Source organism: Mobula birostris, chromosome 3 (genome assembly GCF_030028105.1).
Source record: "Mobula birostris isolate sMobBir1 chromosome 3, sMobBir1.hap1, whole genome shotgun sequence".
NCBI lineage: Eukaryota > Metazoa > Chordata > Chondrichthyes > Myliobatiformes > Myliobatidae > Mobula > Mobula birostris.
Window position 1 is genome coordinate 31,886,601 of NC_092372.1, and position 25,470 is coordinate 31,912,070.

General features: G+C 39.7%; 1 protein-coding gene across 2 annotated transcripts in view; it reads left to right on the forward strand.

Annotated features, from left to right (window-relative positions):
• The window catches only part of pik3c3 (phosphatidylinositol 3-kinase, catalytic subunit type 3), a 137,279-nt gene that overhangs the window by 25,888 nt on the left and 85,921 nt on the right, over positions 1-25,470 (forward strand). For both annotated transcript variants that reach the window (XM_072252439.1, XM_072252437.1), the window contains exons 5-10: positions 9,941-10,027; positions 10,230-10,325; positions 11,370-11,441; positions 12,798-12,902; positions 15,154-15,246; positions 20,191-20,376. In XM_072252439.1, the coding sequence (XP_072108540.1) occupies positions 9,941-10,027; positions 10,230-10,325; positions 11,370-11,441; positions 12,798-12,902; positions 15,154-15,246; positions 20,191-20,376 (639 nt within the window). The remainder of the gene's footprint in view (positions 1-9,940; positions 10,028-10,229; positions 10,326-11,369; positions 11,442-12,797; positions 12,903-15,153; positions 15,247-20,190; positions 20,377-25,470) is intronic.

Here is a 25,470-nt window from a genome sequence, read left to right on the forward strand (position 1 = left end):
TTAAATATTTAAAGTAAAAGCTTCACCCAAGATGCGCATTGTTTTTTATTGCAGTCCAATGAGGTAGCATCTGATATTAGATTTTATTTTCTTCAGTAAATATCAGAAAAAAAGATAAGATTGAGATGTTTCTGGAGAATAATAGTATGAATGAAATATGTGCATTTTCAGAAGTGGAATTAGTTGAGATGCAAGAATAGTACCTGGAAAATGAATGGAAATTAGTATAGGCATTAAGTTTCTTGGGAAGTAAAAAGTATTTGGAACATATAGTAATGCAACAAAGACCCGAGCGAACAGTCCATACTACTTTAAATTACCTAATTTTTTTACAAACACAAAATCTGTAAATATGGAAATTGAAAGCAACACACACAAAATGTGGAGGAACTCAGCAGATTAGGCAGCATCTATGGAAAAGAGTGAACAGTCGACTTTTCAGGCTGAGACCCTTCACCCAGTTCTGTTAAACAAGTTAACAATCGTGATTGCACATTCTTGTTGATTTTTAATTCATAGCTTGCACCATTAATCAAAAAGCAGTATGCATGTGGAAGCATTTTGTACATGCCACATTATGTTTAGAAGTAAAAGGTGTTCAGGCATTATCCACAGAAATAGCTGTATGAATCGATAGAGCTACGATATCTTAATATGCATATAACTTATGCATCAGCCTGGAATTCTGTTTGCTGATACATTGGTGGGAACTAGGAACCCTGCTAGTGGTTAAGGGTTACACAGTGAGATTTTTAATCAAAGTAATCCTTGACATTATTAAATTGGATCTCTCTTTTATTGCTCTCCTTGGAGGCAAGCTGTCTCCCAGTAGGATGTAAATCCAGTTTGCTAAATATGTAGTTATCTGTTTTTTTTTTTAAAACAAAGGAGATCTCTATCTAGCATGTAACTTAGATACATGGGACTTTGAATAAATTGGCTAATTTGATGAACATGGGATGGTGATAGCTCGTGGAATGGGAATTGTACAACCTCTGATACTGTATTTGACATCCGAGGGATTACATTATATTTGAATCTACTTTCAACTATGTATTCACCTCAATATTGGGGTTTTTATGAATTCAATTTCTTGTCAATAAAAATAATTTTGAGTTAACTTTAATTGCAACAGAGCTGCCCTTTAACAGAAAGGCATTGTTCACGTCCTCATTTTGCTTTCCTCTGTCCTGCAAAACTACTTTGGACAATAGTTGAAAATGATAATTGTTTGATAATGCAATATATTATTACAAACTCAGTTATGAAGATTGAACTGGTAATTTGTGTGATACTACAGCTGCTTTTTTTTTGTAAATGAAGATGACCATTGGGAGAAATAGTCAATAATTTTAGATTTTACTGGCGGCTGAGCACGTTAATTCTTAAATAATGCCTTTCTTTTTTGTTCCTCCTATTGAATTCTATAGAAGTGTGACTTCTAGCTGCTGACCTGTGCTGATGCAGTCTTGTGATATTGTACCACTGGCAGAGAAAATTGTCAAGAGAGTGTTTGAAAGATCTGTAATCTCTCATATTCCATTGAGTAATATTTTTTATTATGTGCAACTGGTAATATTTTCTTTGGCTTTTTACTTGGTGACTGACAATTAATAGTTCAGACTGGAATAAATAAACATTAATTGGTGATTGGCCAATTCTTCTAACTGGTGTAAGGTAAGTGTCAAAGAAGGTTAACAGTTTATTTAAAACAGTTTTTTAATGGCATGAATCTCGAATGGAGTGAGGCAGGAGATTAGTAAATTAGTAGAGGTTAGTTTGAGGATAAGAGTTTGCTGAGAGAGTTCAGGTTTAAAATCTGCACAACACAGTTTAGTCATAAGTGGAAAGGATAATGGGACAGCTACTAACAAGCATACTAATTCATGTTAATGTCTTATTATAAGTTTTCTGTGCTGGTGCAGATGAAGATGTATGTGCATAAAACTGAAGGATTGAAATTGATGCATAGCATTGCAGGACAGGAAGGACTTGGCCATATAATACATGGTGAAAGGGGGAACAGGGATTTATAATGGATTCCTGGTGGTCTGGTTCTGGACATGTTGTAAAGGAGTTGAGAAAGAAGGATGTAGACAGGACTATGGCACCATTTGTTAAGCAGTTAAATTTGAGTTTGTTCAACAGGACCAATGTGGAAGAGTGCAAATTATGTGGCAGGAGGTTGTTAAAGGCAAGAGATCATGAAATGTGATGTCTGTGATTATTTCTATGATTAGAAGGGGTGTGTTTTTCACGGGCTACTTAAGATGGTTTATGCAATTGAAGGAAAATCATTTATTTAATTCAACAAGGTTTGAATTACAGGCAGTGCTGAATATATGACGTAACTTACTAATGGTGTCCTACAAAGACTTTTATTGGGGCTTAACAATTATTATATTGAATGGCACCCTATATGCCACTTTTCCAAGCTTTCCCATCAACATATCAGTTATATTGTAAAACTAAGAAAATCAAAATACATCTGAAAGGACAAAACCTATCAGCAGGATGAGTGCCCCTGTCACTCAATGGGATAGTGCGTTCCAGATCCTAATATTATGTTCTGAATGGCTAAAAGAAACTAGAAGCAGCAGACTTCCATTGAGGTTTGATTCCATTCATGTTGTTCAATAAAATGTCATGAGTATGTACAAAATCTGAACTGCTGGTTAAGTGCTACTCTTGAGATCTGGAAGAGAAGAATGTAATGGAATAATGTTACCATATTTGGGATTTTGTTTTGCACACACTGCACCTGGCTAGGATACATTGCTCCTCAGGACTGCAAGTCAAAATTGGCAGAATAATCCCTGTACTTTGAAGAGCTAAATTATATACTTTCACAAATGAGGATTGTATTCATTTGAGCAATGATTTGATAAAAGCTTTCAGGATATTATGAAGAACTGATAGACTGATTAAAAAGAACCTGTAGTTCTTTCGTAAGCGGTTTTATAGCATAAGAATGGAGCCTACATTTTCAGGTTCAGTAAACGCCCATATTTAAGCTGAGAGAAATTTGAATATATTCTTAAAATAGCAGCTTATTAGTAATTTTGAAACTGAGATTGGTTAACATTCTATGAAAGGAAATGAAAAATCAGAAGTAAAGGAATATTTGCAAAGGGGGAGCCAGAGAATATCTATAATGGTGTTGAATGGTAGAATGAGTATCTGAAGGTAAATGAAGTTAAATGACAATGCCATGGTAGCATACTGGTTAGCCCAGCACTGTTACAGCACCAGTGATCAGCATTCAAGATCCAATAACCGCCACTCTTTAAGAAGTTCGTACGTTCTCCCCATGATCACATAGGTTTCTTCCGGGGACTCTGGTTTTCTGCCACATTCCAAAGATGGTAGGGGTTAGTAAGTTACGTTGGCGCCGAAAGTTGCCCCAAGCACGTATTCAATCTGTGTTGGTCGTTAATGAAACAATGCATTTCACTGTATATTTCATGTGACAAACAAAGCTAATCTAATCTAATGAATTTACTTGCATTTTCACAAAATTGGAGAATTTCTGAACTTATTGAATTGCCTTAAATTTAGCACTTCTTCTATTCAAGCAACTCTGGTGCTCAGACAAATTCATGAACAGAAGTCTACCTGATTGAAAGCAATAATTTTAGAATAATTTGAATATATTTACTGGAATAGATAAGTTTTCCTTTTAAGTAGTGGTAGGATCTCAAATTAGTCCGCTACCATTTACAGATTTCTGAGTCACCCCTACAGGTTGAACACAGTTGCTCCACAAAATTTTTTGTGTTTTTTTTCTCATTTTATTGCTTGGGATCTTGGGGTCTGAGTCCATAGGGCGCTCAAAGCAGCTGTGCCGGTTGACTCTGTGGTTAAGAAGGCGTACGGTGTATTGGCCTGAATCAATTGTGGAGTTGAATTTAGGAGCTGAGAGGTAATGTTGTAGCTATATAGGACCCTAGTCAGACCCCACTTGGAATACTATGCTCAGTTCTGGTCACCTCACTACAGGAAGGATGTGGAAGCCATAGAAAGGGTGCAGAGGAGATTTACAAGGATTTTGCCTGGATTGGGGAGCATGCCTTATGAGAATAGGTTGAGTGAACTCGGCCTTTTCTCCTTGGAGCGATGGAGGATGAGAGGTGACCTGATAGAGGTGTATAAGATGATGAGAGGCATTAATCGTGTGGATAGTCAGAGACTTTTTCCCAGGGCTGAAATGGTTGCCACAAGAGGGAGTTTAAGGTGCTGGGGAGTAGGTACAGAGGAGATGTCAGGGGTAAGTTTTTTACTCTGAGTGGTGAGTGCCTGGAATGGGCTGCTGGCAACGGTGGTGGAATTGGATACGATAGGGTCTTTTAAGAGACTTTTGGATAGGTACATGAAGCTTAGGAAAATAGAGGGCTATAGGTAAACCTAGTAATTTCTAAGGTAGGGACATGTTCGGCACAACTTTGTGGGCCGAAGGGCCTGTATTGTGCTGTAGGTTTTCTATGTTTCTATCTTTGCATCAACTAATTCACCTGTCTCTTGTTATTACTTGATCAATAGTTCATATTAAACAAGTATATCAATCAAGTATTTATTATGGATGAAAGAAGGAAATGTGGAAGGAAAATTAGAGAAGAAAAGAAACAGTGCTATTCCTAGGCTGAGCAAGTGTGAGTAATCCTAACCCTACAACAACATGGTTGATTCTTAACCGCCTTCTTCAGCTTAAAGATTCAAGAGCAACATGGGATATTTTAATAATGAATACAGTCAGCCCTCCGTATCCGCGGATTCAACCAACTGTGGATCATGATCGGGAAAAAAACGGAAGTTCTCTCTCCAGCACTCGTTGTTTGAGCATTGTTCGCCTCACGTCTCGTTCAGGCACTACTTGTGTGCACTCTTTGTTTCTGTGAAAAAATGGCTCCTAAAAAGCAATTAAGTGGTCAAAGCAATTCCTCAACTGCTAAGAGGAAGTGTAAAGTACTGTAATCTACAGGTCATTAAAAGTATTACTCGTCTGAGCATTGTTCGCTTCGCGTCTCGTTCGTTTGCTACTTGTGTTGTGAGCGAGAGGAGGGAGTTTAAGGCTAGTAAGGGATGGCTGGCTAGCTAAGTAAAGCGCTACAGCCTCAAGAACTTAAAGATCACGGGAGAATTGGCATCGGCTGATGCCGTGGCAGCATCAGCGTTCCCAGAAGAGCTACGATGGTTGCCTCTGTACTAAACATGTACAGGCTTTTTTTTCTTGTCATAATTCCCTAAATAATACAGTATAACAACTATTTACATAGCATTTACATTGTATTAGGTATTATAAGTAATCCAGAGATGATTTAAAGTATACGGGAGGATGTGCGTAGGTTATATGCAAATACTACGCCATTTTATATATGGGACTGAACATCCGTGGAATTTAGTATCTGCAGGGGGTCCCGAAACCAAACCCCCACGGATACGGAGGGCTGACTGTACTAACTTCCAGCATTAGTAATATAAAATCATAGAAGATTTAAGAAACAATTCTGCCCATTCTTTTCAAGCCTATCCTAATTTGCATCTTCTAACACTAGGCTCATAACCCTACCATTATTTCATTTGAAGCATAAAAAATGTGATGAAGAATTCTGCATCTATCACCATTTTGAGTATTGATTTCTAGGCTCCCTATTACTCTTCGGATGGAACATTTAATCACTTTTCCTCTCATCATTTTAGCAATTCTTGTGGTTTATGTCCCTGATTTTTGATTATTTTGCGAAGGAAAATGACCCCATTCTGATCACTTTAGCTTAACTTCTTGGAATCGTATTCACCTCAGTTAATTCTTGCTCTGCTGCTAGTACTTCAAAGAAAATAATAGTCATTGATCCATTTTCTTCTATCTAAGTTTTCAGAATTAGTGTAATTATTAGGGACTTGTGCCATGAAGTTTGTTGCTTTGTGGCAGCAGTATAATGCCAGACATGAAAAATTAATATGTTACAAAAATAGCCCAATGGCCAAATAACGAGGTAATGTTCATGAGTTCATGGACGGTTCAGAAATCTGATAGTGGAGGGGAAGAAGTTCTTAAAATGTGGAGTGTGAGCCTTCATGCTCCTCTACCTCCTTTCCAATGGTAGTAACATAAAAAGGGCCTTTACTTGATGGTGAGGGTCTTTAATAATGAATGTTGCCTTCTTGAGTTGCCTGTTGAAAGATATCCTTTATGCTCATAATGGCACTGGTTGAGTTTACAATCTGCCTCAACCTTTTGCAATACATAATAAAGTGTGACTATGACAAAAGGAGGCTCCACACTAGGCTATGACGTAATGAGCAGAATGCTCTAAACCATGCATTTATATGAGTCTTGGTGACATACCAGATCTTTTCAAGCACCGTTCTGAGGAACATTTTAAGGTACAGTCACTTCTTCCCTGTACTTTGACCAGAAAATTGCGCAGTAATAGCAGCACTCTAATCTTGAAAATTTATTTTAAAATGACGTTAAAATAATTTAATGCAAATGTGTGCCTTAAAAGGGGTAGAAAAGTTAGTTATACTTGTATATGGGTGCTATTTGCTCAATTTAACTTTTGAGTTGAAAGTTTAGAAAGTGGTGTCCTCTGGTATTGCCTCATGGGTGAATAAATTCAAAATAGAATCACTCAAGTTCAATGGTAATGGCAGTTTAATAAAAGTTAATGATAATATATTTTTATACTTGAAGTCCCTTATGCTTCAGGATACGCCTAATTAATCTCCAAAGGCAAATGCTTGGATACTTCTGAAAGTTTTTCTTATAGAAGTTTGACCTTGTAAAAGCAAAGATTGTAGATGGTACAGTCAAGATTCTTGAAAGTTCAAAGAGGAGCTATTATTTCAAATTAATGGGACAGAAGGAGGAAGTAAGTCCATTCAGATTATAGTACTTGTATCCCTTTATATCCCTGTTCCCCATAAGGATGTATAAATCTCAGATTTATCAGATAGATAATCAGCCTGAACCATTAACTTGCACAAGTGCTGCTTCACTGTCTTAGCTTTATTAACTTTGATTAGTAAGTTTGTAAATGACAACAAAATTGGTGTGTGGATAACAAGGAAGATGGTCTAATGCTGCAGCAGGATATAGATCAGGTCAGAAGTTGGGGAGAAATTTAGCAGATAGAATTTAATTCCTACGAGCAAAAGGTAATGCATTTTGGAAAGTCTAATTGCAGTAGGACGTATGCAGTAGATGGTAGGATGCAAACAAATATTTATGATAGATGCTGCATTTGCTGGTATGAGATGGCAAAGGAAAAGTACGGCATGATTGCCTTCATAGTCTATGCCATAGAATATAAACATTGTGAAAACAATCTGTAGTGAAACTCAACATGTCAAGCAAAATTGCTGCAAATTCCAGCATGAGGAGTCTCTTGCTTCTCCATGAGGCTCGTGTGGACTGAGTGTTCTAAACATAGTTCAGATTAAATTATCTCAACCTGAAACATCATCTGTCTGTCTCCCTCCATAACTGCTGCGTTTCCTCCAGCGTTTCGTGTGTTAATCCAAATTCTAGTATCTGCATCCTCCTGTGTCATCATATTGTCTGGACTGGATAGGCTGGGCTTGTATTCGCTGGAGCAAAGGAAGGTGAAGGGTGACCTGATTACAAGAGGCATAGAGGTAATGTTGCAGGTCTATAAAAGCCAGGCTAGCCCTCACTTGGAATATTAAGGTGGAACGCAGCAGGCCAGGCAGCATCTATAGGAAGAAGTACGGTCAAGGTTTCGGGCCAAGACTCTTCGTCAGAACGAAGACCCTTCCTGATGAAGGGTCTCGGCCCGAAACGTCAGTACTTCTTCCTAGATGCTGCCTGGCCTACTGCGTTCCACCAGCATTTTGTGTGTACTGCTTGAATTTCCAGCACCTGCAGATTTCCTCGTGTTTGGAATATTATATTCAGTTTTTGTTGCATCACAGAAAGGACGTGGATCTTTAGAGAGAGTGCAGAGGAGATTTACCTTGTTGTTGCCTGGATTAGAGAGCATGTCTTATGAGGATAGATTGAGTGAGCTAGGGCCTTTCCCTTGGGTTGAAGGAGGATGAGAGATGATTTGATAAAGGTGTACAAGGTGATAAAGAGGCATAGATCAAGCGGATGGCCAGAGACTTACCCCCAGGGAGGAAATGGCTAATATAAAGTTGCATAATTTTAAGGTGATTGCAGGAATCTTTAGGGACATATCAGAGGTTTTCTTATTACACAGAGTGGTGGGTGCATGGAAGGCCCTGCCAGGGGTGGTAGTAGAGGAAGATGAAGCCTTTCATTGGTCAAGGTCGACCATGGACGTTGTGTCCCGGCTATCTACATGACACGCAAGCCAGGGCTGTACGAAATAGAGAACAGGCTGTTTCCCATGTAGCAGGCTCCCCCTCCATCTAGCTAATGAACGGCAAAGACTGATACAGTTTGGCAGCTGGTATCGCAGGAGTTGCCAGTCCAAGTTGAACTCAACTTGGGGCACCGTCTCTGGATTTTTCCTGAGCTCATAGCCGAAGCTTTTCCTGTGAGTGGGTGTAGCTGCAAGGCAGCAGATATTTGAGATCAGAGTTTTCCTTTTCTAGAGGCAGGTACATTAGGGACATTTAAGAGACTTAGATAGGCACATGGATGTTAGCAAAATGGAGGGCTATGTTGGAGGGAAGGGTTAGATTGTTTTTAGAGTAGGTTAAAGGTCAACACAACATCAAGGGCCTAAAGGCTGTACTATGCTGTAGTGTTATGTATACATTACCAAGTTGGATGAACCAGAGGAACCTATTACATTGATTTTGGTGTATCTTTTCATAGAATACTTATTACTATCTTGCCTTTAATGTGACAAAATGTCTTAAAACATGAGTCGTAGTCATTCAACTTTAAATTGCACCCATACTAACTTTTAATGAAATTCCATTCATTTTAATTATCAAAAAAAGGAATTTTTCGACATATTACTTATTTTCTGCAAATCTACTTATATTTTGGTATTTTTATTTTTTTAAAAAAAAGTAATCTTGATTCACGCCTTGAAGATTGCCACATCGCCACCTGGTAACTAAATGCAGTATTTAACATATTGATGGGCTTGTTTATCAGGAATAGTTCCGACAATATTCTCAAGATGCTGACAATTTACTGGCTGGCTGTCATTTCATCTTCAGGAGTGCCTCTCATTCAAGTTCCTAAACATTTATATAAATGACAAAATATAATAATGCTGCTTTTATTTTAAGTTCAGAAGCCCCCTACATTGCTTGTACAAATGTAGCTATCATTCTAAAGTCTAAACTAAGAATGACTATGTTGAGATTGCCATCCAACTTCTGTGAGTGTTTATAAGGGAAACTCCAATGGAAACTACATGCTCCTGCAAGTAAGGATAGAAAGTTGTAAGAGAAATAAGATTTTTTGACAAAACTAAGCAAGGATGGTATTAATATTAAGAAAGTGCAGCATGTGATGTAGTTAACACAGGAAATTATGTACAATATAAGCATGTAGTCATTAATTGCTCATGCAAAGGTACAGGTAATGACATAGCACAATAATCACAAGAAGCTGTACAATGTAATATTTAAATCTCAAAGCAAGATCGGTGGTACAATGGTATTGTGACTCCCAATTGATAAGAGTACAGCATAAATTAGTGAGGCAGTTAGTTATAAATGTGGCATATCCAATAGGGGTCAATTAAATTATAATCTCTATCCAACAATTTTCTGGGGACCAGTTAATAATGGACACAAACTGCTGCCTATAAATGAGCAAACATTTTTAGGCACTTTACTCTTTTTGATATTAAGTTATATAAAGTTGTCTAAAATCATTAGTTGAAATAAACTCGCAAACAACAGGAAACTCCCCAATTTGCATAGTTCAAGTTCAATGTAGTAGAATATTTTGTTTGTGGGCTGGCTGATCATTTGTTTGCTTATTTTAAAGCTTACAAAAGCACATCGTCAAGGTCACATGGTGAAGGTTGATTGGTTGGACCGACTTACTTTCAGAGAGATAGAGATGATCAATGAGGTAAGCTGGATCTGGAGTTCCACTATTGAATTAATTTCTGGCTTTCTTTTTCCAGTAGTTAGCACATGTCTTTTTTTCCCCAAAGCTTTTTGTTATTTTATGTCAAATTTAAATTGAATCTTAATAGAGGCATGACTTCTCAGAGTATTTTTGTTTTAATAAGTAGATAATCTAAGGTACATCATATCCCATTTTGTTGCAGAGTGAAAAGAGAAGCTCCAATTTTATGTACCTCATGGTTGAGTTTCCTCGTGTAAAATCAGAAGATAAAGAATACGGTATTATTTATTATGAAAAGGTTTGTCATCACATTCCAGTACATTTTTACTACAGGTTATTTTGTACTATGCAGAAATAAAATTGACTAAAATTAGCTATGTGATTTAAATTTCAGTTAAGACTAGTATGTAATTGTTTCTTCTTTATTAGATTTCATTTTTAGTAAACTGGTATGTGACAGTTGTGATGTGATACTGATTTTACCCAAGTTTAACCCAAAAATATATTTAAGTATTTTCTTACTTTATTCATTATATTCTTGGTTTTCTTTAGATATGTAACAATTAATGCCTTGCACGGATTCTACATGTGAAATTGTTTCTTAATACATGTTCTTTCCAGCTTACAAATGCCTGAAATATACAACCCACACATACGAAAAAACATTTGGGGAAAATGGTGGAATACATTTGGGGAAAATGGTGGAATGCATTTGGGGAAAATGGTGGAATGCATTTGCTGGCGCTGCAGGGCTGTAAGCATCTTTTGCGGCCTGGGAACTCTGTGGCATTTTTGACTTGCTAATTGTACAGTCATGAAAAAAAAGACTTTCCATAAACTATGGACCAATTTGTATGGCAGGGCGGGTTGCAGTCTTAGGAAATGGTCCATATGGTGATGTTCACTAACCTTATCATGTCAAAAAATGTGAGTTGAAAACAAAATAATTTATTTAACATTTTTTGTAAGTTGCATAAGAGTTCATTTAAATTGGCATCTCAAATATTTAGGTAGTGATTCATGATTTCTGTAATGGCCAATTTCCATTACCCATGGGGCCTCTGGATCTAGCTAATATTTGCATTGCAAATAGAGTGCACCACTTTTTCAAATATTGTTAAGTACCATTTCAAGCATTTTTTGGCTGTGTGTTTTTGTTTTGTATTTTGTCATGTTTAAGCCCTTCCCTGAAGAAACGTATATACTAGGTGTTTCTGGTTGAAATATGGTGTCTCATATGCATTCCATTGACAATCTCAAGTAGTATTTAAATTTAGATTATAATCTACCGATATAGTAATTAGACCGGCTTATATGTTTTCTTTCATGCAATTTTAACCAGGATGGTGATGAGTCATCTACAAATTTAACAAGCTCCGAGATTGTCAAAGTGCCAGATCCTCAGATGTCAATGGTATGTATAATCTTAAATTACTTTACTGTTTTGCCCTCAAAATCCATGAGCTGATTCATGAGTTCAAAATTCAATGGCTTTCACTTAAGACAATGCTATTCTTCCATTTGGTAGCACCTAGCATGATTCTGTACCTTGGGTTCAGTTTTCTGCTAATCTCTGCATTGTATTACTCCCCACACCCCCACTACTATTTACTCTCCTCCTTGCATCCAATCCCATGGCATCTCTTGGGCTGAGCTTCATTAGTTTCAGCATCATGAACACCTCTGATTGTTCCAACTTCAGAGACAGATGTTGAATTCTGGGTTAAGATCCCCATCAAGTCCTTCAAGTGTTTTTTTTGTCCCAACATTGACTTTGTATCTTTAACTTCATTAGCTACCTTAATTCAAAATTCTGTAAGTCCTCCTGAAAATCTGTAATGCACATTAAAGCTTATCTATTTGATTTTGTATATTGACGCCATTCTAATACGTTGTGGCCCAGTCAGATTTTATTATTGTTACCCATGAAATGCCTTAATATTATTATTACAACATTTAAATATATATTGTTGTTGACCATGCCCAGTGATTAAAACAGTAATTTGCTAGATGACAGATTATCATTGAAAAAACCGAATGCAGTAATTTGGTACACCATGAAAAGCAGCCGCCTATTAACTCTGTTTTCACTTCCTGCTTGCTTGACCCCCCCCCCCCCATTCTGGTTTTACTCCTTTTACCTTTCTCTTATCAGGCAGAATAGACAATGGTTTGAAAGCACATATCTCCAGGCTCCAGGACCACTTCTTCCTACTTTTATCAGACTCTTGACAGACATTTGAAGTACTGATGATGAATTCTTGATCTCCCAGTCTGCCTCATCATGGTTCTTTACACTTGTTTCCCTGCACTGTAGTGTTGTAGTTGCTACACTATTTTCTTTTGGCTACCTCAATATACTTACAATGGTATGATCAAATTGGATGGCACACAAACCAGTGTTCATTGTATCTTGGTGCTGTGATAATAAATCAAACCAAACAAATATGTTGCACTTATCCATTCAGCTGTTGAGATGACTTTGGGAAGTTAAGACTTCCCATGAGGGATTCATTTCTGTTGATTTTTATGTTTTTTGAAGGATTTTTGAGTTAAATTTCCTGCACACTCCCTGACTTGTGATTGCTTTTGTTGACTTGGGTCTGCTTTATTCCAATGATATTTAAGCTGCTGTTCATTTCCTTTTATTAAAACAACAAATTGTTGATCACAAGAGTCCAAAGTTTAAAGAAACTCAAATATTTAAATGCATATTGTTTGTTTCTTGATTTGTTAAAATTTATGACTGTGCTGTATGTTCATATAATAGGAAAATTTAGTAGAAAGTAAGCATCATAAACTTGCTCGAAGCTTGAGAAGTGGACCTTCTGATCATGATCTAAAGCCAAATGCTGCTACACGTGATCAACTTAATGTGAGTACAAATTGAAAGCTTTCTCTGAAAAGATACAATGTTGAACTTTCTTTGTAATTGTTTATTATTTGTATTTACAATACTGTGCAAAAGTCTTAGGCAAATATAGATATGTAACCAGGGTGTCTAACATTTTTGCACAGTACTGTATTTGTTAATGTGGAGCAGAGAGCGAGTTTATAAATCTGGCGGGAGCAAAGGATGTTGGGCATGATGTGAGTGGAGTGCTGAGGGAGGGGTGTGGGACAATGGCAGATCAGGGTTACAAAACTAGTAATACATACAAGCACTGCAGATAGTGTTTTAGGAAATTAATTATCTAATGTTTAAAAAACTATGAAGTGTAATAATGACAATCCTAACAAGTATAACCATTCACTGTACCTCCTATTCCGTCTCTTGATTCTGAAAGTTATCATTCAAGAGTTGCCTTCTCTACAGATGATTTCTCCCTGTCAACAGCTTCCCTATTAACTGTCTTTTGATAGAATTTATTCTTTATTTTTTTATTTGATTTTGAACACAATTCACTATGGAGGGATTAGTTCAATCTGCAGCAAAGTTGAATCATGCTTTTTATGTTACAAAAATCATTTCCATAACAATTTAACGGACACAGCCATACCTTTGGTTGGATTATCTCCATTCAGTTTGCCTGCTACAAATCTTCAATATAGAATCATTTGATAGTCAAGCCTTTGAGAAAATTCTAATTCTTTCAGCATTCTCTCAAGCTAGTGCATGGGTTTTTATTCTATTGGCTGTTCTGAAATAGTGGTTTATTTTTATTTATGTCAGTTTACCATGAGGTAAAAGTTTGCTTGTTGGAGGTTGGCTACACCTCTTTGATTACTCAAGTATCACAAACAAAAGCATCTGGTGTTTACTTGAAGTAAGCAAGTAAAGTCACAGCAGCAAACTTTTCCACGATGGGTCGCATTACATGGTCCTCATGTCAGATTAATCCAGATATTAAGACATTAAAATGAAGCAGAGTCACCTTGTGGTAACAGTTGGTTGAGAACAAAGAATGAAAATGGGGAAATTACCATTAAACTCTGCACAATTAGCTTTTAAATGTAGCTTGAACTGAAAGGAATCCATTATTAGAGTTTTCAGTAGTCGAAGAAAGATAATGAGAATGTAGCACTAGTTCAAAATGTAGTTGTGATTTGCAGAAGTTTAATGAACATGAAAATATCCTTGGTTGATAAAGATTATAAATAGGGTAGAGTGAATCCTTGAAATAACTCAATGAAAATATTAGTCAGAGCTAATGAAGGTTATGTCACTAACGATAATACATAGCATTAGTGTGCAATGTGTGGCCAATGCTGTAACTGATGTTGAATTACATTTTATTTAATGAGATTCTTAAACATACCCCTGATCTGCAAATACTAAAATTGAAATTGTTAACTCTTTGTTATGAGTCTTTTTGGTAGACAAAAATTTGTGTATGTTGATGTAGCACGTTTCACAAAATTAAGTACTTAGGAACTGTAATGCAAATGCTATTGTTAATACTTAAGTGCTAAACTTGAGCAATCTCAAACTAATTTCTAGTACACAAGATGATAGTGGTAAATTGCTAAATTACTGCAAGAATTAGAGTTCAGACTCTAACAGTGTTTTTTTGAAATATTGTAATGTGATGTATTTAGTTTGGAGCACATGGATCTTCTATAGTTCTTTTGCCTTTTTTAGTTTTTTGTCCCTTTTTCTTAAATTGGCCCTTCAAAATGGCATTCTATTTTGTGAGTTACCAGAATAAGTTGTCTTATTTTTAGAATTAAGCTCCCTCACACACATGCAAGCACACACTTGTTGATAATAACAGTATTGTTGATAGTTTTATTAGCCCACAGTAGGACAGAATACCTTTGAAACTATACTGTCCATTATATACATACAGTGGACTTCTGTTCATTGTTGCACTGATAGGCATCAGTTAGGTTGCCTTAACAGGAATATTGTTAACATTGGAAATGGAAGCTGGAACAAGGAAAGGTAATTCATTAAGATATTAATGTTAAATCAGTGATTTCAGTATAATATATAAAGTAGAAGAGTCAGTTATCCCTTACATGAATAGTCATTACAGTAACATGACTTTTTTTCCATGGTATGGAACATTACACAAATTTGCTTCATGAGCTTAGGATTTATAAGGATAGTTTGGGTAACAAGTTGACTGGATCATCATAATATCTTTATTTCACAATATCTAAGTGACACTTTTTTCTTCCAGATTATTTTAAATTATCCTCCTACTAAATTGCTGTCATCTGAAGAACAAGATCTAGTTTGGAAATTTAGGTACTATCTCACCAATCAAGAGAAGGTTAGTATTTATGATTTGGTTTTCCTAGTTGAATTAGATCCGGAACTTTTCATCCCTTGTAATTTTTTAACTACTCTAATTCAAAGTAACATAATTGGAAAACTGTGCTCTAAGTATTGTGACTTGAAATGGAATACAGCCAACTGATTTCAGTTGTAGAGCATAGCATTAAAAATGCGTTACAAATTAGGTATAATTTTTATGAGCCTACTTAGCTGAGTTTTGAGTTTTAAGGTTGAAAGTACTTGGAAGATTTCACTTTAGGCTCTCATTTAGATGTCTTGTAGCTTACCACAGAAGTTGCCACTACCAGCTACATAGAAAATTGAATGAACCCAGCAAGGGCACATGTGCCGGTCATGCATGCAGCCTGTTACAGTCGCTCTGACTAGTTTTCTTACTTTTCTTACTTTTTAACTTAAGTTATTTGTTGTATTTTTTTTCACGGTAACATGTTGAAGCTGCACCCTCTCTAACATGCTGGTGGAGAGAGTTTTATTTGGGTTTTTAGTGCTGGAAATAGTTACATTCGGACACGTCTCATTAGCGAGGCAGCAGTATGGTCGCATTGTTTATTCCAGGGACCAGCTGATTGTGCTTATGCCGACTGGTTTAGCGAACAGAGCGGCAGATACCTGGCTGAAATCTGGAGGAAAACACACAGAGGATGCAGAGGGGGATCAAAAAGGCGAGGGAAGAGGACCGGGTCGAGACAACAGAGTCTTATGGAGAAGAGGAGTTATGAGCCGTGTCTCCCTTCTCTCATTATGGGCAATGTGAGATCGCTGGGTAATAAAATGGACAAGTTGACGGCGCTAGCCAGGAGTCAGAGAACATTTCGGGAGAGCAGTGTTATGTGTTTTACTGAAATGTGGCTGCACGAGGACATACCCGACCAAAACGTTTCCATAGAGGGCTTCCAGACCTTTCGGGCTGACCGGAATTGAGAGCGGTAAGCGTAAAGGAGGGGGGCTTGCTGTTCTGGTTAACAACAGATGGTGCAATCCTGGTCATATTATGATCAAGGAATGTATTTGTAGCCCGGATATTGAACTTCTTGCTGTTGGACTCCGGCCATATTATTTGCGAAGGGAAATCTCACATGCAATTGTGGTTGTTGTGTACACCCCTCCCTCCCTCTGCCAACTCGACATCGGCGTGTAACATCATTTACACCATCATAGCCAGATTACAAACCCAGCACCCGAGTGCCCTCATTACCATCTCGGGTGACTTCAACCATGTTACCATGGCTAGAACACTGCCCAACTTCACGCAGTATGTGAGCTGTACAACCAGAGGGGAGAGGATGCTGGATTTGATGTATGCTAACGTTAAGGATGCATACAGCTCCTCTCCCCTCCCCCCATTGGGAAGGTCAGATCACAACCTGGTGCATCTCAAACCCAGCTACATGCCTCTGGTGAAGAGTAAACCTGCAACCTTGAGGACAGTGAGGAAATGGTCGGAGGAGGCTTATGAGGCGCTCCAGGGTTGTTTTGAGGTGACAGACTGGCAGGCACTCTGTGAGCCACATGGAGAGGATATTGATGGGCTCACAGAGTGCATCACTGGTTGCACCAACTTCTGTGTGGACTGCAATGTTCCGGCAAGAACTGTCCTTTGTTATTCAAAGAACAAGCCATGGGTAACAAAGGACATTAAGGTCATCGTGAACGCTAAAAAGAGGGCATTCAGAGATGGAAATAGGGAGGAGCTGAGGGCAATATGGAGGGACCTGAAAGCCAGGATCAGGGAGGCTAAAGGCAGGTAAAGGAGGAAGCTTGAGTGGAAACTCCAGCAGAACAACATGAGAGAGGTCTGGAGTGGGATGAGGACCATCTTTGGGTTCCGGCAAACTAGCAACAGAGGAGCTGAAGGCAGTGTGGACAGGACCAACGAACTTAACCTGTTCTTTAACAGATTTGACATTGTGGCCCCTGCCCATCCCCCACATGATTCATCTGTTGTCGGCCCCCAACTAACACACATTCCACTCTCCCCTCCTACCCCTCCTCACAGTTCCCCACCCTGCTCTCATGACTATACCCCTCCCCCCACGAAACCACCACGTTGGGCTTCATAGCTGAACAGGTGAGAAGACAGTTGAAACGTCTCCACCCAAGCAAGGCTGCAGGACCGGATGGTGTCAGTACCAGGGTGCTCAAAGCCTGTGCCCCTCAGCTATGTGGGGTACTTCACCATGTCGTCAACCTGAGCCTGAGTCTCCAGAGGGTTCCTGTGCTGTGGAAGATGTCCTGCCTCGTCCCTGTGCTGAAGGTGCCACGCCCCAGTGGCCTCAATGACTACAGACCCGTGGCATTGACCTCCCACATCATGAAGACCCTAGAGAGACTTGTTCTGGAGCTGCTGTGGCCTATGGTTAGGCCACACTTAGATCCCCTCCAGTTCACCTACCAGCCCCGACTGGGAGTTGAGGATGCCATCGTCTACCTGCTGAACTGTGTCTACGCCCACCTGGACAAGCCAGCAAGCACTGTGAGGGTCACGTTTTTTGACTTCTCCAGTGCGTTCAACACCATCTGCCCTGCTCTACTGGGGGAGAAGCTGACAGCGATGCAGGTGGATGCTTTCATGGTGTCATGGATTCTTGATTACCTGACTGGCGGACCACAGTATGTGTGCTTGCAACACTGTGTGTCAGACAGAGTGATCAGCAGCACTAGGGCTCCACAGGGGACTGTCTTGTCTCCCTTTCTCTTCACCATTTACACCTCGGACTTCAACTACTGCATAGAGTCTTGCCATCTTCAGAAGTTTTCTGATGACTCTGGCATAGTTGGATGCATCAGCAAGGGAGATGAGGCTGAGTACAGGGCTATGGTAGGAAACTTCGTCACATGGTGTGAGCAGAATTATCTGCAGCTTAATGTGAAAAAGCCTAAGGAGCTGGTGGTGGACCTGAGGAGGGCTAAGGTACCGGTGACCCCTGTTTCCATCCAGGAGGTCAGTGTGGACATGGTGGAGGATTACAAAAAACCTGGGGATACAAATTGACAATAAACTGGACTGGTCAAAGAACACTGAGGCTGTCTACAAGAAGGGTCAGAGCCATCCCTATTTCCTGAGGAGACTGAGGTCCTTTAACATCTGTTGGACGATGCTGAGGATGTTCTATGAGTCTGTGGTGGCCTCTGCTATCATGTTTGCTGTTGTGTGCTGGGGCAGCAGGCTGAGGGTAGCAGACACCAACAGAATCAACAAACTCATTCGTAAGGCCAGTGATGTTGTGGGGATGCAACTGGACTCTATGACGGTGGTGTCTGAAAAGAGGATGCTGTCCGAAAAGAGGATGCTGTCCAAGTTGCATGCCATCTTGGTCAATGTCTCCCATCCACTACATAATGTACTGGTTGGGCACAGGAGTACATTCAGCCAGAGACTCATTCCACCGAGATGCAACACTGAGCGTCATAGGAAGTCATTCCTGCCTGTGACCATCAAACTTTACAACCCCTCCCTTGGAAGGTCAGACGCCCTGAGCCAATAGGCTGGTCCTGGACTTATTTTCATCTGGCATAATTTACATATTATTTAATTATTTATGGTTTTATATTGCTATATTTATACTCTATTCTTGGTTGGTGCAACTGTAACGAAACCCAATTTCCCTCGGGATCAATAAAGTATGACTATGACCATGATTATGACTAAGTAGAGATGAAGGTTTCAACTTGACATCAAAAGCATGACCTCAAGATGAGTGTAGAACTGTGTGTGTTTACAAAGCAAGTTTTTGGACTTCTCTTTTATTTATTTATCAACACAATATGGAGTAGTCCCTTCCAGTGCCTCGAGCATGCTGTCCCAGCAACCCCAGAACTGCCATTAACCCTAACCTAATCACGGGACAGTTTACAAGTGACCAGTTAACCAGCTTGGTGTGTCTTTGGTCTGTGGGAGGAATCCAGATCATTTGAAGAAAACCTATACATTCCACAGGGTAGATGTATAGAGACTACTTACAGATACCGCCGCATTTGAGCTCTGATCTCCGGAATGCTCCAAGCTGTAATAGAATGTGTTTGGGGTTCTTTGAGCCAAGAAGGAAGTCCCTCACTCTTCAACATTTCATTCAACCTGTTTTCAAGTGATCAATTTGTCCTTTGGAGAAATTGACTGAAAGTAGCATATTTAAAATATACGATATTTAGCGAATTGTTTCTCTAATGGCTTTCTGCTAGGACACGCAAAGTTTGCTCATTATATTATCTTACCTTGAATCTTTTTCCCCACAGTATACCCATGAATTTTCATGGTAAAGAGTATCCAGCCCATTTAAATGATTAACATGAAAAATTTTCCAGATTCTAGTAACATACACAAACTGCAGCAGGTCAGGCAGCATCTATGGAAATGAATAAACAGTTGACGTTTGGGGCTGAGATTCTTTATCAGGACTGTAAAGGAAGGGGAAGTCACCAGAAAAAAAGTGGGGGAAGGGAAAGAGGACTAGCTAGAAGATGATAGGTGAAGCCATGTGAGTAGGAAAGGTAAAGGTCTGGAGAGGAGGGAATCTGATAGGCAAGAAGAGTGGACCATAGGAGAAAGGGAAGGAGAAGGGGACCCAGAGGGAGGTGATAGGCAAGTAAGAAGAGGTAAGAATGGGGAATAGAAGAGAGGAGAGGGGAGGAAGTTTGTCTCTAGAGATGGAAATAGATGGAGGATCACTGGGGATGATTTGGAACATAGGCTATTCTATGTTCCAAATCATCCCCAGTGATCCTCCATCTATCTCCATTTCTGGGGCCATTTATATGATACTGTAATGCATTGCAAAGACTTGAGGTAATGAACACACTTAACATTATTTCAACTTGCAGGAGTTTCCAAAGCAAATGTGAGCTACGGCCCTTGTGATTAATAAAGATCATCAAAACTGACTTGTCAGAAGGTAGCATTAAAATTATTTCTGTTCTCTAGGCTCTGACTAAATTTCTAAAGTGTGTAAACTGGGACTTGGCTCAAGAAGCTAAGCAAGCTCTGGAATTGCTAGGAAAGTGGAAGCCAATGGATGTGGAAGATGGTCTTGAGTTGCTTTCCTCACAATTCACAAATCCAACTGTCAGGCGGTATGCAGTTGCTAGATTGCAACAAGCTGATGATGAGGTAAGTATGTTGTTGCTTAAGTATATAGAACGATTGAACATAGGATAAATTGTAAATCTAAAACATAAATTTATGTGATATAAATTACAATGTGTGTGCCTTTGTTTCATTACACCGCAAGGATCTTGGAGCAGCTTGGGTAAGCAGAAAGACACAAAACTCCAATTATCTACTTAGAACTGCAAACCTTTGTATATTAGGACAGAACAGAGCAAGTATTAAAATAATTAACTAGATGTGCATGAGCCTGTCTTACTGCAGCACACCTCCTGTTCTGTCTATCTGCGACGCCTTTCACAACCAGCCCATCTGTGATACCTTGAAGAACGACCTCCCCAATCCTGAAACCACTCTTTTATACCCATTCCACTGAAATGAAATGTTGCTGTAGGTGGACCAACAAATTAACACCAGGTCAAACTATCGAAGCAGAACCAGCCATTTAAGGTGATTGGAACGAAGTATACAGAGGCGAAGTCTAAAGTAGTTTTTTTTTATAAAGTCATAGGTGTGTGGAATGTACGTTGGGGACATATAAGAGACGCTTTGATGAGCACATGGACTAAAGAAAAATGCAGGGCTATGTAGGAGGGTAGTGTTAGATTTTTGTTGAAGTAGGATAAAAGGTAACAATAGATGCAGGAGTAGGCCATTCACTGTGATCATGGCTAATCATCCACGATCAGTATCCAGTTCCTGCCTTATCCCCATTACCTTTGATTCCACTATTTTTAAGAGCTCTATCCACCTCTTTCTTGAAAGCATCCAGATACTTGGCCTCCACTGCCTTCTGGGGCAGAGCATTCCATCTATCCACCACTCTCTGGATGAAAAAGTTTTTCCTCAATTCTATTCTAAATGGCCTACCCCGTATTCTTAAACTGTGGCCTCTGGTTCTGGACTCACCCATCAGCAGGAACGTGTTTCCTGCCTCCAGCATGTCCAATCCCTTAATAATCTTATATGTTTCAATCAGATCCCCTCTCATCCTTCTAAATTCCAGTGTATACAAGCCCAGTCGCTCCAATCTTTCAACATATGACAGTCCCGCCATCCCAGGAATTAACCTTGTGAACCTATGCTGCACTCCCTCAGTAGCAAGAATGTCCTTCCTCAAATTTGGAGACCAAAACTGCACACAATACTCCAGGTGTGGTCTCACCAGGGCCCTGTACAGCTGCAGAAGGATCTCCTTGCTCCTATACTCAATTCCCCTTGTTATGAAAGCCAGCATGCCATTAGCTTTCTTCACTGCCTGCTGTACCTGCATGCTTGCTTTCAGTGACTGATGTACAAGAACACCTAGATCTCGTTGTACTTCCCCTTTTCTTAACGTGACTCCATTCAGATAATAATCTGCCTTCCTGTTCTTACCACCAAAGTGGATAACCTCACATTTATCCACATTAAGCTGCATCTGCCATGCATCCGCCCACTCACCCAGCCTGTCCAAGTCACCCTGCATTCTCATAACATCCTCCTCACATTTCACACTGCCACCCAGCTTTGTGTCATCTGCAAATTTGCTAATGTTACTTTTAATCCCTTCATCTAAATCGTTAATGTATGTTCTAAACAGCTGTGGTCCCAGCACTGAACCCTGCGGTACCCCACTGGTCACCGCTTGCCATTCCGAAAGGGATCCGTTAATTGCTACTCTTTGTTTCCTTTCAGCCAGCCAATTTTCAATCCATGTCGGTACTCTGCCCCCAATACCATGTGCCCTAATTTTGCCCACTAATCTCCTATGTGGGACTTTATCAAAGGCTTTCTGAAAGTTCAGGTACACTACATCCACTGGCTCTCCCTTATCCATTTCCATAGTTACATCCTCAAAAAAAATCCAGAAGATTAGTCAAGCACAATTTCCCCTTCATAAATCCATGCTGACTGGGACCTATCCTGTTACTGCCATCCAAATGTGTCGTAATTTCATCTTTTATAATTGACTCCAGCATCTTTCCCACCACTGATGTCAGGCTAACCAGTCATAATTCCCTGTTTTCTCTCTCCCTCCTTTCTTGAAAAGTTGGACAACCCTCCAATCCACGGGAACTGATCCTGAATCTATAGAACATTGGAAAATGATTACCAATGCGTCCACGATTTCTAAAGCCACCTCATTAAATACCCTGGGATGCAGACCATCAGGTCCCGGGGACTTATTAGCCTTCAGACCCAACAGTCTATCCAACACTATTTCCTGCCTAATATAAACTACTTTCAGTTCATCCATTACCCTAGGTCCTTTGCCAACTATTATATCTAGGAGATTGTTTGTGTTTTCCCTAGTGAAGACAGATCCAAAGTACCTGTTCAACTCGTCTGCCATTTCCTTGTTCTCCATAATAAATTCATCCTTTTCTGTCTTCAAGGGCCCAGTTTTGGTCTTAACTATTTTTTTTCCTTTTCACATACCTAAAGAAGCTTTTACTATCCTCCTTTATATTCTTGGCTAGTTTACCTTCGTACCTCATTTTTTCTCCGCGTATTACCTTTTTAGTTATCTTCTATTGCTCTTTAAAAGTTTGCCAATCCTCCGACTTCCCACTCATCTTTGCTATGTTATACCTCTTCTCTTTTATCTTTATACTGTCCTTTACTTGCCTTGTCAGTCATGGTAACAGTAGACTTGCTGCAACACCTCCCTCTTGAAGATGATTACCTATAAAATTTGAAATGAGAGTTGATTTGGATTGGAACAACTAGCTTATGCTGGTGATCAGTGGTTGCAGGCTTTACGTTCTTGTTGTGATGTCACTTGCAGATGTGCTGGTGGTTGGTTCAGTCGGGGTAAATTGAACCCTTCCAGGAGGAGATGAAGATCCAGCTCTATGTTTGATGATCTGCCCAAGGAACTTGTGCCTTCTGGAGCACATGGTCTACAATAACTTTGTAGAACACTTTTGCCTTTCGTTTACCAATCTGACTTGGTACCCAGGGGTCTTGCCTGTCGTAATACTGTCTGGTCCACACTGGAGCTCTGGACTTGAATGACTTCACCTGTCGACCAAGGTCTGCGTGGCTACCTTTGTGCACTTGACCATCTGCTATGTTGGATTCTTTGGCAGCATTGCATTCTACATTGTGTGCAATTTTCTTCTCAAAAGAGCTTCGGCTGGTAACTTCTCCTCCAGGCCTGGTTGCAGTGTAATTCGATATGCCAGCAGAAACGTGTAGTGAGCCTTGGCTGATGTTCCTTTCCCTATTGATTTCAGAAGCGACTGTTTGAAGGTATCCACAAACCTGTGCTTGGCTATTGGACCGTGGATGAATAGGTGTGGATAACTCTGCTCTTCTGACAGAATGCAGCGAAGTGCAGTGAACTGAATTGATTGTCATTGTCAGAAACAAGTGTTTTTGGCATCCCAAAGTAGCTAAGGATCTGCAGCAGCTGATGAATGGTAGCCTCTGTCGTTGTTGACTTCGTAAATAGTTTGGAATAGGTGTCAACCAGAATAAGGTAGGTACACCCATCGATTGGGCCAGCGAAGTCAAAATGTACTCCAAGGTCTGGTTGCTTGAGGCCATGGTTATGGATCAGCTCTGCTTGGATTCTTTGTCGCCATAGAGCACTGAGTACACTGTTTGCATAATGGATGTGATATTTTCATCTATGCCCAGCTAGTTCACAAAGCCTCTTGCCAAAGGTTTCATTCACTTGATGCCTGGGCGACCACAGTGGAATTGCTTCAGTACTTTTGGTCAAAGTGTTCATGGAATCACTATTCTGTCTCCAAATATTAGGTAGGAGTCCACAGTTGAGAGCGATGTATGACTTCGGTAAAAGGATACAATGTCTTTCTCAAGCTTAATTGGTCATCTGTCTGAGATATCTGGAGATAAGCTAAAGAAGAGAATCTGCAGCAGTTTCTGCTCTGATCTTGTCGATTGTGACCGGGAAGACCTTCAGCAGCCTCCGATACAACTTGGTGGACTTAGTCATCTACTGAAGTTACAACCACGACTGAATCTTTGTTTTCAGTAACCTGCTGATTCTTAAGTCTGGAGAGGGCATCTGTCTGACCAAGTTCCTGTGTTGATGTGTATTTGATTTTAAAATCATAGCGTAATAACATTGTTGCCCACCATTGTAGATGGACAACAGTGGCTTTAGGTCAGTACGGTGAGTGAAGCGTTTGCCATAATGCATCTTGTGGAATTTCTTCAGAGCAAAGATTATTCCCAAGGCTTCCTTTTCGATTTGTCTATAGTTCCTTTCTGATGCAGGCAGTGATCTAGCTGCATGCATGGCAGCTTCTTTGGAAACATCAGAGAAGATATGGGATTTGACAGCTCCCACCCTGTAATTTTCGCATCTGTAGCAATGATGATTGACAACTCTGTATTGAAAAGTGTCAAGGGAAGATTGGATGACAGCATATTCTTCATCTGATCAAAATCTTCATCTGAGTATGGTACCGGTCTTTTGGGATCGAAGACTGGCTTTGCATCCGGATGGGGCTGGAGTTCTGCTTGCAGTTTGGTGTAGCAACCTAAACCTCCTTGAAACACTGCTGTATGGAGCTGTTGCAGTTGTTGTTATATGATCTCACATATGTAATGGTGGTATGGCATCAACTGACGTGATTTCTTCATACAGACCTTATCCAGAGTGATGCTCAGGAGATCAAGCTTGACTACATAGTCAGTGCTAAGGACATACTGATCTGGCTGATTTGTTAGATAACACACACCATTGAATTGGTTACCATTCAACTTCACCATGCAGTGCAGTTTGTCTATCAGCTGGAGTGTTCCAGCTGATGCACTGCAGGTTGAGTGATGAATTGATTTGACTGGTTGTTGGGGACCCAGGTGCCCAACATGTGCATTTGGTGATACTGGTGATGTCTGACACACTATCAAGTTGTAGTTTGACCAACTGATTGTTGATGAATATGTTGACATACCTTTTCCTGCGGTGAAGTCAAATTTGAACGTGACCATTTAATTCCTTGTAGATTTTGATGGCTTTTGAAACCTCTTGTGCTTGTGCTTCATTGGCCTAGAAATGAGTGAAGGACAGCAAAAGCCTTTTTTGAGACCACAGTGTTGGCTTTTGCTGCAAACGTATTTCTTATATTTGCAGTT